At 53.9% G+C, this 14,097-nt stretch overlaps 1 protein-coding gene across 14 annotated transcripts in view; it reads left to right on the top strand.

Annotated features, from left to right (window-relative positions):
- The window catches only part of MCF2L (MCF.2 cell line derived transforming sequence like), a 117,183-nt gene that overhangs the window by 60,234 nt on the left and 42,852 nt on the right, over positions 1-14,097 (top strand). For all 14 annotated transcript variants that reach the window (XM_080661599.1, XM_080661597.1, XM_080661596.1 and 11 more), the window contains exons 2-3: positions 149-232; positions 1,454-1,568. In XM_080661599.1, coding sequence (XP_080517725.1) covers positions 149-232; positions 1,454-1,568 — 199 coding nt within the window. The remainder of the gene's footprint in view (positions 1-148; positions 233-1,453; positions 1,569-14,097) is intronic.

Here is a 14,097-nt window from a genome sequence, read left to right as displayed (position 1 = left end):
GACTTTTTTTTTTCCAAGCATGTGACCACCAGCCCCTTGGTTGTCTGCTGATGTGCGAGGCTGTGTGGGGGCTGACCCAGACTTGTAGCTCGTGAGGCAGTGTTTCCACCGAGTGACAGGTGTGTCCGTCTGTCTGCTCTCCCCACAGATGAAATCATGCACCAGGACATCACCCCGCTCTGCGCTGCCGACATCCAGGACCAGCTGAAGAAGCGCTTTGCTTACCTGTCTGGTGAGTGCCGGCCGCCGGGGAGCATGGGGGCTGGTGTCTGTGGGGCAGGGGGTTGGCCTCCCCTCGGTTCTGGTTCTCTATGACCTAGTTAGTCCTATTCCACGTGGTGGGAACTGGGGACAGGCCACGGGATGCAGCCTGCTTGTGGTGTAACCAAGGGCCCAGGCGAGGCTGTAGCGATGCCTGTGAAGAGGGCAGTCGGTGCTAGTTGGCAGCAGCCAGGGGAAGAGCCAGCTGCAGGTCAGCTGGGTCTTGAGAGGGATGCAGCCCCAAGTGCTGCTGGCTGAAGTCCCCTGAAATCCAGAACTTTCCTGCAGCAGGTAAAGTAGGCAGTAGGAGGGTCATTAGGACCCAGCCTGATTGGAATGTTGGGCAGCATTTAAAATAACAGTCACATCATTTATAAAGCATAGAAAATTGTCGTTTACAATGTTAGGAAAGAAGCAGGACGCCAGCTTTATATTCAATTATGTAGAAAAATGCACCAAAAAAGGTTTGGAAATAAATGTGCCCAATGCTATGGTGGCTGCCCATAGCGGCAAAATATTAGCTGATTGTTTTAATTAAGCTTACTTTTTTATACCTTCCAAATATTTTCCTTCAATATGCATGAATTTATTTCATAATAAAAAATATAATGTTGGCCCTGACTGGGTGGTTCAGTTTGCTGGAGCAACATCCTGTACACCAAAAGGTTGTGGGGTTCAATTCCCAATTGGGGCATGTAGGGGAGGCAACCCATCTGTTTCACTCCCGTTGATGTTTCTCTTTCTCTCTTTCTCCCTTCCCCTCTCTCTAAAAATTAGTAAAAGCATATCCTCAGGTGAGGATTTAATATATATATATATATATATATATATATATATATATATATATTTGAAGAACACGCTCTCAATATTTTAAATATATTTTTATTGATTTCAGAGAGGAAGGGAGAGGGAGAGAGAGATAGAAACATCAGTGATGAGAGAGAATCATTGATAGGCTGCCTCCTGCACGCCCCACACTGGAGATGGAGCCTGCAACCTGGGCATGTGCCCTGACTGGAAATCAAGTCCTGACCTCCTGGTTCCTAGGTGGATGCTGAACCACTGAGCCACGCCGGCTGGGCGATGCTCTCAGTTTTAAGTGAAATATTCTATGCTTGTGAAAGATCAGCCATGTCCTGTTGATGATGTGGCACCGATGCCCAGTTAAGTGCTGCCTTTGCTGTCTCCCCAGGTGGGCGGGGGCAGGACGGCAGCCCGGTCATCACCTTCCCGGACTACCCGGCCTTCAGCGAAGTGCCCGACAAGGAGTTCCAGAATGTCATGACCTATCTCACCAGCATCCCCAGGTGCGTGTCGCTACCCGCGCCCCCCCCTCCCCCCCAGGCCTTTGTCAGACAAGGAGACTATGGCGGAGGGGAGTTCAGGAGCCTGTCCAGAGTTACCCGGCTGAGCCGTGAGAGATGCCGGATCAGAATCCAGCTGTTCCGGCTCCTGGGCTGGCAGCTGGCATCCCTCCCCTCACCTGAAGGAGACGTCTGGCCACAGCCTGCCCCTCCTGAGGTCTGGCCGCGCCCAGGGACCTTTTCTCCCTCACAGTCAGTGTCCAGTCGCTTCATTAGACGAGCAAGACGATACTGGGGATGGGTCTTCCTTTCAGGGAGGGATGCCGCGTGCACTCACGAGGTGGCCGTGAGACCCCAGGCCCGGACCAGAGGTGGTGAGGAGGTCACGGCACACTCTGACACAGGAGCCCTGCTTCTGTTCAGGATGCAGTGAACAGCCTTGCACGGGACCTTTCTTCCTCCTGTTACATGCGTGCGGGAGTGGTAGCGTGGGGAGACCTTATGCGTCGGAAGCTCAGCGTCGCAGGCGTCGGGATGCTCTCCTTCATGCCTCACCACCCACAAGGACGTGTTTCCGAATCTGGGTGACGTGAGCTCCGTGAAGTAGTCAGAAAACAGACCAAAGCAGCGAGTGCGATCAACTGATGCGTCACCTGCAAACACCACCCATCAGTAGCGACCGATTACCACCAGCCAGTGCTGGGGCAGTGGGCGATGCGTAGATTATTCCAGCAACCTGGCAGGTGGTGGAGGAAGGGAGGCCAGGTCAGTTGGGGGAGGCTCTGGACAGACGTGGGTGGTGCGTGACCCACGACAGGAAAAAAGCGGGCGGTGTGCTCCCTGGCTCAGCGGCGTGGGGTCTGCCGTCACCCGCTCTGTTGCCTTTCCCTGTCATACCCGCCGCAGTGTGCCAGGCTGCGGTGGCCGAGCTGAGGCAGGAGGGATGGCTGGCACCCTGGGAGGCCCTCTGGCCAGCTATTCCCTCTCCAGGGGGTTGAAGGTGGGACTACCATACCACAAAGCGTCTCCGTCTATTGTCTCCCTTGGCCCTCAAAACTACAGAGGCAAGAAGGCAGTTGTCTTGCCCATTCTGTACATGAGGCCACTGGACCTCAGAGAATGAGGTCCCTAAAGTAAGATCACGCCTGGAAGATTCAGGCTCCCCGTGTGCTGTGAGGCAGGGGTGCCCTTGGGGTGGGGGCCCGGGACGATGCTCCCGCGCTCTGCACCCAGCAGCAGGATGCTTAAATGCCGCATGACCCGCTGGCCGTGGGACTCGCCGGGACAGACCACCAAGAGGAAAGGGGCAGCCATTTGAGCCTGAAACGACGAGCCCAGCAGTGGCTTCAGGGAAGACCACGTTCTGATGATTTGAAAGGAAAGGGGACAGCTGTGGGGGGCAGTCTCACTGGTCTTCCAGGTGTGGGCTTCTGCCCCAGCTTCTGGAGCCTCCCCTGCAGGGACCATCTCCCAGGGGTGGAGGGTAGTTGTACGTCCAGGAGAGGCCGTGGCCCTCATCCCTCCCTCCCCGATGGCCCCTCGGCCCCAGGCCTCTCTCTAGAGCCCGGCAGAGGTGGGAGCTTGGCAGAGCTGATGAACACTGAATGCTAAGTATATGACATCACTTCTCAGGGGGCAAAGCGATTCTTGGTCCTCACACCTTGGAGCTATATGCTGGCGTGTCTCCTCCCCTTTAGTGAACCTCCTTCTGCTCATTTCCATTTTAGAAAACCGTGGAGTTAGTTGTTCAGGTACCCACTTCACGTTTTCTGGACTGTAACTGGATAGAACCTGAGGAATTCCGAGGCTCCGTGTCCAGGGGAAATGGTGTGCATTGGGCTTTTGTGTGTGTTATGTTTTATTCACATTTCTCCCCTGTTGAAATTGATAAAAAGCCCAAATGCTGGAGTAATGGATCTGAGCCTGTCAGACCCAATGTGCCCTTTTCATCCAGAAATAAAACTCCGACTAAACAGAAAGACAGTGCAGCGCCCTAACTAGCAGGAAGGACCGCCCGGCAGGGAACAGAAATCAGGTGACTCGTGTGTGGCAGGCTGCACGGGACTCATGAAGGTCAGGTGGGCGCCCGTACCGTGTGTACTGAGTCCATCAGCCCCAGGGTGCTATGTCAGGCACGGCACCTCGAGGGGGTGCAATTGAGGAGGGAATAATTTTCGGTGAAGCGCTAAAGAAAACGAAAAAGCAGTCTCCCACAGGTCACACAGCAGCTGCATTCCTAGGGAATGTGTGTCCATTAAAAATCTGTGTCTATAGGTATGCAAGAGTCCAGCATCCCTGTCTTCAGGATGAGGGACCAGCTTGGTGCCAGGGAAGGTTGTGACAACTGAGAGACACGTCCAGAGGCATCTGAAGTGGCCCCAGGATGCACCCGTTGAGCACCCCTGTGTGGGACAATCCCTTCCTTCTCCTGTGAGCATTTGGGGGAAATCATCTCCCCACAACAGCCTCCCCGTTTACAGGAGGAAGGGCGTGCTGCCACCTGATGGGCATATCCAGCATTGCAGTCAGTCCCCTCAAGTGTCCATCCTAAACCCATTGGAGTCAGGAGCTGGGTAGGCGCTTCTAGAAAGAAGGAAAAACTCCTCACACAGGCAAGTCATTGGCACGGGAGTTGCTCCAAACTGCTGCTGAGCCAGCATGGCCTCTAAGTAGAAAGAGCGCAATTTAGAGCCAGGTGTGTGCTTTTAAATGTCAATGCACATTAAAGGGACCAATCACAAGCAGACTGCTCTAAGTCTAAGAGACACTACCTCCTACCATTGTTCACCAAGCGTTAATTGTATCCTTCCAGGAAATATGTGATGTGCTGATTTTAGCTCTTCTTCTGTTACTAATGCAAACGACAGGAGTCCCAGCTTTAGCCATTCTATTTCATGAATAGTTATTGATCATTGTGAACTGTGACACTAAAATAGGCGGGCTTCGGCCAGCTCTATCAGATGTACAGGAAGATGAGGCAAATTATTGTCCTTTGAAACACGACTCAGTAAAAGGGATGTGGGAGGACCTTATGATTTGTTGGCAAGTGTATCAGCTGGCGTCCAGCCAACGTGGTGACCACGCTGTGGGGATGTCCCTGCGAACTCTTGCCTTGGCTAGAGGGCTGCGTTTCACCACTCAGATGTCTGCCACCCTTGCAAATACTAATGGGGTTTGTTTGCCCTCATCTGCCAGGCCTGGGTGGGGGCATCCCCAGGGACTCGAGAGGACAGGTGACAGTGAACCACATGTCCAACCCTGGAGAGTGGGCCTGTGACTTCCCTACAGACAGTCACATGACAGAGAAAGGCACAGGGGGTGTTCTGATTGGCTCCCCCATATCTGTCTGTTGTGTGCTGGGCAACATGGACCTAACAGTGAACCAAATAGACAAAATCCTGCTGCTCACATTGTCAGTAAATTAACTAAAATCTGTGCAGAAATTAGAGTATAAAAAGGAAGAATGAGAGAGAAAGGAGGCGAGGACCCAGGAGAGGCAGTGAGAAGGGAGCCCCCATGAAAGGGTGACTTATAGGACTAATGGGGTACAGTCCTCACAGGGGACCCCAAGAGGAGGGCAGGGGGGAGAGAGGAATTTGAGATGGCCTAACTGATGGCTTGGGGGCAGCAGTTACCTAAGAACAGAAGAAGCATGTAGGAGGGCCTGTTGGGTTTGAGATCATTTGCATGTCCAGGGGACCTCTCGGGTTGAGAGCTGGTACCTCTGGGTGCTGTGAGGTGAGTCTGGAACTCTGGGGCGAGGTCTCAGCTGGGTGTGGATTTGGGAGTTGTGGGCATTTGGATGGTGAGGGCCCCAGAACTGGGGTGGTGGGCACCAGGTATTCCAGCTGGGGTCTCAAGCAGGGAAGGCCCACCCAGATCCTGTAGGGCTGTGGGGGGCTCAACACAGGTGGAAAGGGTGCTCGATCGGTGGTCATGCTGCGCCTGTAACTATTTAAGTCCCCTTTCCCTCTCAAGCATCCCACTGTGACAGTCCATTACTGATGGGTGAAACAGGATAAGAATGAGGGGTCAATGCGAGTCTCACAGCATGCAGGCCTCTGGGAGCCCTGAGGGTGTCCAGGAACAGCTTTGGTGAAGGGTTTGGAGTAAAATGCTTATTAGAGTAAATTCAACAAAAATGGGAGGCAAGGATCCAAGCCAGTGGGCACAGACACTCCTTTCAGGATTTTGCTGCCCAGAGGAGCAGAGAAATAGGCCAGCGAGCTGGTGAGAGAACTAGAGGCATGTTTATGCTGATAGCGATCACCCAACAGCAAACAGAAAGAGTGGCTGCCCTTTGGTCTCCTTCACACTCAGCATGTGTCCTTTGTGCGCTTCTGAGTCCAGCAGTAAGCAAGTTGCAGGGGGTCACAGAGCCTCCCAGGGGGCGTGGATGCCACTCAGTCCCCTCCCCCTGCAGTTTTAGAACCAGGATCTCCCCACCTCCAAGTACCCACCCACCTCCTTACCCTTCACTGTGGCAAGTCATGTTTCAAACTCAGTCTGATCCTGTCCCTCCCTGTGAATGGAATCATTTCAGGTTTCTCACTCAGGTGCTGTGTATACACACACACACACACACACACACACACACACACCCATATGCACACACACTGCATGCATGCACACACATGCATGCACATACACATGCATGTTACTCACACATGCATAGGGTGGGCAACACTGAGTAGATTTCCAGGATTTCTGGCTTTTCTTTGAAAAACAGGTGCAGCAGCCCTGGACTTGCATGTCTCCTTGGCAGCCCTGCAGGAACCCCTGTGGGGGCCCTGGGGGCTCAGTCACCCACTGTCCCCGGGTTTGGAAGGTACTATCAAGAGGATCACCTCCCTCCACTGCGGCAGTCTCTCCTCAGTCCAATTAAAACACAAGTCAGGGGCTCTTACAATTAATTGAAGCTGACAATGACGTTGGCTTTCCATGGGCCTGGTTCAATCACCCAGCTGCTCAGGAGCCAGAGATTCCATCTCCCAGCTGGCTTTCAGCGATGGGCCCTGTTCATCTGATAAGAGGCATCACACGTGGGTGTACCCACACGTAGGCGTGTATGCACCACACTCAAACACAGGCATACCACACACACTTACGCAGGCACACACACACCCACAGGCCCAGTTCGTATGGAAGAGAAAGACAGATGCTTATGGAACGAAACAGGGATGTAAATGTGGTCCCAACGCCCGGTCAAGTGTGTGAGTCTAGGGCTAGTCCAGGACCGCGCAGACTCCTCTCCAGATTGCTGGCTGCCCCGGATGCCTGTTCCCAGAGGTGCATGCCCTTCGGGCTGGCGGAGCCTCAGACCAGGGGTCCCCAGCCCTCAGAGGCACCTTACTTCTCGCTGCCACTATGATTTCCAGCTGGATTTTCAGTTGATTTTAAAATATCAAGATAGAAAAGTGTGTGTGTGAGTGCATCCTAAACAATTAAAAACGTACACGTGAAACAGTGAGAGTCTCCTCTCACCGCCTGCTCCTTTCCCCCACAGAGCTGAGTTTGGGTAAAATCGTCACAGCCCTCCTCCCCTTAGTCCACAGCGTATCCGGGGCAGCCCTCTACACAGCACCCGTAGCATCATCCTTCCAGGGGCCACGGTGGTCCCTGGTGTAGATGGACCAAGCACATGGGTCTGCCCTGCCGGCAGGGATTCCCTTGGCACACACACACCCTCCCCTGCCCGCTGGCTCCCTCCAGAGTCCTGCGGAGGTGAACAGCCTTGTTCCCCGCCTAGCTGGTTATATCGGGCACCTTGAGAGGGACCCCATTTGTAATAATTCTCAGACGCTCTGGCCCCATGATCTCTCTCCCCGCGCCCCCCCCCCCCCCCCGCCCCAGCTATGTAATCAACTAGTAAAGGGCCAGTCTTGCCATTTGCGCAAGTGACTGCTCAGCCCGTGGTTCCACAGGGTCTGCAGCTCTGGGGCTCAGTGACCCTGCCCACTGCGGTGACCGCCTGCACTCCGAGGGGTCCTATCTCTGCGTCTCACATTCTCCCGGGGAGCCAGAGGCTGCTCCTCTCCTCGAGACATCTCCCTTGTTGCAATGATCTTCCTCTGGCACTGCCGGCCAGTATGACAGCCCCCAGCCATGCCTGGCTATTTACAAACTAAAATTAATTCCTGTAAAAGTGCAGTCCCTGGCTCAGGCCAGCCATGTTGCAACTCCCTGGCGGCCGGTGGCTGCCATCCTGAGCATCTCAGCCATGGAGCGTTTCCATCTGCTGGAGCCGGCGGGCTGGGAAGGGTGGGATCCCATTATGGAGAAAAGGCCAGGAGATTATTACCTGGTCCCCTGCCCGGTAGGAGAAACCACAGCCCTTGACTACTGCACAATAATGACATTTTGCTGTGAGGGGAAGAATTCATAACATACAACATCCCACCTCAACCATTTCTAAGTGTATAGTGAAGCAATTCGTGGAAGTGTGTGTGGGGGGTCCCCTCCCTTAACGCCCAGGCTGCACCTGCCAGCTCATCCACCCTGTGGGGGTGGTGCAGAAGGGGAGGCACAGGTCACCTGGAAACCTGCGCAGGTCGCAGGTCGCCTGCCTGCACAGCTCGAGTTTCAGCCCCAGGTGGGGAGGAGACACCTGAGGCAGATCCAGGCAGAGGAAGACGCCAGATAAGCTCTGAGCTGCCAGGTGAGCAGCGGAGAGTCGGGACGGAGGAGGAGGCGCCGGGTCCAGGACCCGTGCTTGGACACAGGAGCGGGCAAGGCGGACGGTTGGGCTGCAGGACAAACTTAACGCAGGTAATGAGCAGATTCCAGAAAGCTGTCAGCCTGGGTCTGACTTCCCACGGGGTCACTCCACTCTTACTAAGAACTGGCCAGATGTGCACCCTTTCATTGCTTTTTTTGTTAATCCTCCCCTGAGGATATTTTTTTCCATTGATTTTTAGAGAGAGAGGAAGGGAGTGAGGGGGAGAGAGAGATAGAGAGAGGTGAGAGAGACATACCGATTGGAGCTGGGGATCGAGCCTGCAACACAGGTGTGTGCCCTTGACCTGGAATCGAACCCTTTGATGTGTGGGCCATCGCCCTACCCACATCCACACTATCCAGGACTAATTTTTTAAATGTATTTAAAGAATGTATGTGGTCGTTAGTTTTTTATAGCATTTTTAAAAATCTGGTAAGATATTCACAATATTCAACTTAACCACTTCTAAGTATATATTTAGTAAAGTATATTCCTGTTGTTGTGTGACAGATCTCCAGACGTTTTCATCTTCCCAAACTGAAACTGTCCCCATTAAACACGAACTCCTCACCTCCCTGCCCCGCCCCGGCACCCAGCACCCTGCTTTCCGTTTCTATGAATTTGATGACTCCAGGGACCTTGTAGGAGTGGAATCATATAGTATTTGTCTTTTTGTATCTGTCTCATGTCAGTGAGCATGTCTTCCAGGTTCATCCATGTTGTAGCATGTGTCAGAATTTCCTTCCATTTAAGGCAAATAATATTCCACGGTATGGATGTGCCACATTTTGTTTATTCCATTCATCCGTTGATGGCTGTTTTTGAGCTAGATTAGAAATCTGTCTTTGAAAAATAGTGGTTCACACAAATTCCAAATACGTTCATAGTGATTCCCTTGGTATCCTAGTTTGGGTTTTCTTTTGTTCATTTTTGTCCAAAAATTTATATTTATTATTTTTATTTTTTTAAATATATTTTATTGATTTTTTATAGAGAGGAAGGAAGAGGGATAGAGAGTTAAAAACATCGATGAGAGAGAAACATTGATCAGCCGCCTCCTGCACACCTCCTACTGGGGATGTGCCCGCAATCAAGTTACGTGCCCTTGACCGGAATCGAACCTGGGACCTTTCAATCCACAGGCCGACGCTCTATCCACTGAGCCATACCGGTTTTGGCCAAAAACTTATATTTATTGACATGAAAAAAAACAAATCCACTTTATATAAAGAACATAAAAATGCAAGTTTTCTTGCTCTTTAGAGAAATAACTGTGTGGTTTTTCAGGGGTGGGGAACTTTATTTATTTATTTTGCCAAAGGCCATTTGGCTATTAATAACATCATTCGCGGGCCATACAAAATTATCAACTTAAAACGTAGCCTGCTATTATTTGGTCAAACATTTAATGAACTCACCCCAAGTGCCTTGGCAAGGCCAGACCCAATGATTTTGCAGGCCTTCTGTGGCCCGTGGGCTGATGTTCCCCACCCCTGTAAGGGGACTGTGCCTTTTGGGGTGTGAAGAAGAGAGGCAGTGCCCCTGCTCTGTGGGCCAGGGCTCCGTGGCTGGTACCTGCTCACCGGCGGGACATCCTCTGTGTGTGGCTGACTCGCCAGCCCTCACGAGGACTGCGTGTTGACTTTGAGAACAAGCACATTGCCGTGTGGGGGAGAGATTTTTAAAAGCGTTGGATGTTTTTCTTGCTGTTTTGCTTTCTGGGATGAAAAGCTGACCAGTATTAAGATAAACACGGTGCACAATGGTCTTATAACAGGTTAAGCTTCTGAATTATAAGAAGAGAGAAGGAACAGCCAGCAAAGAAAGGCTCAGTATTGAATGCCTAGGGAACACACTCAAAGTCACGGGGTCTGAACTTGAGCAGGTAAACCCCATGGGCAGAGAGAAAAGCAGCCATCGCCTCTGGCTTACAAAAGGAAAACAAGGAAATAAAGCCTTTTTAACATTTGCTAACTGGTCTAACTTTTGTAGACCAGTGTCGAAATATGGGATAAAAAGAGAGAGAGAAGCAAACAGGTAGAGTCAGGGGCCCAGGAAGGGGAGAGCGGGCCCTGCCTAAAGCCAGGACCCATGTGTCCTGCACATACAGCTGTGTGTACCCCCTCCCCAGCTGCAGTGCCCCCCCCCCAAGCTGTCCCTCTTGGCTCCACTTCCATCCAACCACCTGCCCGGCCTGCCCATCCCCTGGCCCCTCTGGGCTGGCCCAGCCTCAGGACCCTCCGGCTTAGGCAGGGCCCTGACATCCTGCCCAGGCCTCAGGGAGGCTGGCCCTTCTTTCCCGTGGGACCGTGGGGCCCAGCCATGGGTGAATGAGCTCCACCTGACTCCTATGCCAACACCTGCCAGGGACGGTCTGGGATGATGCCAGCCTGTGACCGCCTCCTGCAAGAGCATGCCCTGGCCTGATACCACCCCCATCACTGGCCTTGTTTCCTCCGGTCCCGGCGCCAGGCAGAACGGGCCTTGTTAGCAGTGGCTCCAAGAACACGCCTTCAGTGTCGCGTGGTCCTTTCACACGGGGAAGGGCTGCTCCTCTGTCCTCCAGCTTCGAGCCGTGAGCCCTGCGCGGGCGTAGGTTGGAACGAGGCCCAGCTGGAGCCGTGGATGCGCTCAGTAATGCCCTCGGCCTGGCTCTGCCCCTCTTTAAATCCGACGCCGTCTCCCTTCCCTCAGCATCAGCCTGTGTTGACGCCAACCTGGCTTGCTATGACCTGTTGATGTTTACATCCCAGGAAATATTGTTCCAGGACAGGGACCTGGCTCAGTGTTGAGGTCCCGCCCTAGTGAGCAGCTTCCACACCCCCAGCAGACCCCCGGTGCAGGGGCGGTTAGGGGAGTGCGTTGGGCTTTCTCTGGTTGGTCCTGAGCTGAAAGCAGGGGCAGAGATGGGGGACCGGCAGTCATTGAAGCGCCCAGACCCTCAGGGCCAGTTGCCCCCGGGTTGTTGTTTGGTTTCTAGGATTATTGCTGCAGATAGCGGCCAACTTCCTGCAAGTGTGACTTCTGGAGTCAGCCTGGCTGCCTGGGCTGGGCGCTGAGACTGAGGGCTGGTTTTCTGGGCTGGTTGCTGCAGGGTGTCGGTCAGAGTTATATTTTTACAGGTTGGCCTGGCCTTTGTTCGTCTGTACACTCAGTCTCTCAGTGGCAATAATAAGTGTAACTTCTTTAAAAGACAGTTAAACACGATTAAGGGGATTGTTTTGCTGCTGATGGGAAAGCCAGCCGACTGGCTGGAGGACTTTGGGTGCTACTTGGGAATGCACCCAGGCACGGGACTGGCTGACATCTGCAGAGGAGGCCCAGACTCCAGGGTGCTTAGCACTGGACCCAGGACCCAGGGACAGCACGGTAGAGGAGCGGGGTGGGGGGATCTGGAGAGGGAGCTGTTCCCTGGTAGCATGCTCCTTCTCAGGGTTAGGCAGAGACGAAGCCAGAGGCGCCCTGTAGCTCTGGTCCTCACTGGAGAGGTGGGCTGACGCTTTCTCTCTGTCCCATGTTCGTTCATTCATTCGGGCAAATGAGTGTGTGTCTGGGCAGGTACAGCGGGAGACAGAGAGGGTGTAGCCCCAGTGGGGTTTGTGGTCAGGGTCAGCAGATGCAGCTCTAAGAGCAGATCTGGGGGTGATCTTGGCTACCAGAGATCTGATGGCACCAACTGTTCTTCCAGACAATCGGGAAGGCAGTGACAGCTTGGCATGATGAGGGTCTTTTCCAGTGTACCCCAAACCAGCTACAAAACCCAGGGCAAGGCCCTCTCTGGGGGGTGGATAATCATATCTAAGGTCTTTCCAGCTCTGAGATCACAAATTCCTAATTCTAAGAGAAAGGTGAGCCCTGGTCTCTGTAACAGGGTTTAATATGGCCTCTCTTCCTGAGCAACCTCTCCTCTGCCCAGGAGTGCAGTGGCTTTGAAGCCCGCATCTCAGCTAACTCAAAACAACTGGGTGCGCTGCTCTCTACTCAGCCTTCAGCCTTGGCAACGGGGTGGGGGTGTGGGACAGGGTGATGGGGGGGATGGAGGTAAAGGGGTGAGGGGGGATGGGGGTGGGGATGGGAGATGGAGGTGGGGATGGGGGATGGGGGTGGGGATGGGATGGGGGATGGGGATGGGGACGGGGATGGGGTGGGGGTGGGGGGCAGGGTGAGGGGGGATGGAGGTAAAGGGGTGAGGAGGGATGGGGGTGGGGATGGGGAATGGGGATGGGGTGGGGATGGGGATGGGGTGGGGATGGGGATGGGGATGGGGATGGGGATGGGGATGGGGATGGGGTGGGGATGGGGATGGGGATGGGGTGGTGTGGGGACCTCTCACAGAGAGACTCGAGAAGCACACAGGGCACAGCCACGGGTTCCAGTGGCTATTTTGCGAGGCCCTCAGCCTATTGCTCCCTCTCGAGTGATGGTTAAACGTCCACACCCAGCAGGTATCAGCCACGTGCTCACGAGGAGATGAATGTCCTCCAGCATTAAGGGATTTGTCCCAAAGCATTGCCTTAGACCATCCTGTCAGGCCCTGGCTGGTTTGGCTCAGTGGATAGAGCATCAGCCTGTGGATTAAAGGGTCCCGGGTTCGATTCCAGCCAAGGGCACATGCCCAGATTGCGGGCTCGATTCCCAGTGTGGGGTGTGCAGGAGGCAGCCAGTCAGTGATTCTCTCTTATCATCGATGTTTCTATCTCTCCCTTCCTCTCTGAAATCAATATAAAAATAAAATAAACTGCGAAAAAAGATGAAAGAAAAAGACCATGCTGTCAGCCTGGTTTTCAGGAGACCAGAGAAGCACACATGAGCACTAGGTTAGCACGTTGAGAGTTAGATCCTTCGGCTCTGAGCCGTTCAGACAGCCTGGGACGCCTGGGCCAGGTGGGCCTCCCACACACACTTGCCGGCAGGTGGCTGGGACACCGTAGCAGTGTCCAGGGCCCAGGGAGCGTGATGGGCTCCCCAGAAGTCACGTGGTAACCACTAGCTGGTTAAAGTTGGCCTGCCCCCACATTCCCGCCTGGGGCACCTGCGGAACTCACTTCCAACCACAAGAGGGCGCCATTGGTCAGAACACATTTTAAAATTCTGCCGCCCAAGTTCCCCCTCAGGCTTTTACCTGTTTCTACGCTTGGCTGGTGCTTTGGTTTATTTCTATAACTAGGACACAGTATGCTGGAAACTGTGCATATGGCCAGGCTTGGCATACAAGCTGCTCCCAGGTGACGGCCCTCCTGGCTTCGTCTCCTGAAAGCCCTGCCTCCTGCGAAGGGGAAGAGAACAGGCGTGGGAACTGACCCAGGAGGCACACAGGGCACCTATTGCGCCCTCTTGAGTGATGGTTAACAGTCCAGACCCAGCAGGCATCAGCCATGTGCTCGCCAGAAGATGAATGCCTGGCCCTGCTGTTCTGGAGAAGGTGTGTCCCCTCCCCCACCCCAGTTATCTTGGCCTGGAGAGGGCAGTGACCTCCCAGTCCCTTGGGACTTCTTCCCAATTGCCTCTCCTCCAAAAACATCACTGGCCTGTCACCAATGGCAACACCTCCCCGCTCCCACGGACCCCCAGACGGCTCGCTCCCCGCCCTCCAGCATGACGCGATGCCCCCAAACCTCTGCATTGCCCTCTCTGTTGCATCCTCCGGGCCCCCACTTCACTCCACCTGAATATTTCCTCGTGGTGTTGGGTGTTGCTCCCTTCGTCCTACCCTCCTCTCCTGGCCCTGGTCAAGGTCCAGGGGTGTAGCAGCCACCCCCAGTGTCCCGGCCTCCCCTCAGGCTGTCCCTGGGCGGGAACTCAGACACCGCATCT

The sequence above is a fragment of the Plecotus auritus genome (assembly GCF_963455305.1).
Source record: "Plecotus auritus genome assembly, chromosome: 3".
NCBI classification, from domain to species: Eukaryota; Metazoa; Chordata; class Mammalia; order Chiroptera; family Vespertilionidae; genus Plecotus; species Plecotus auritus.
Note: the sequence above shows the minus strand (reverse complement) of the source record. Positions and strands in the feature narration are given on the sequence as shown.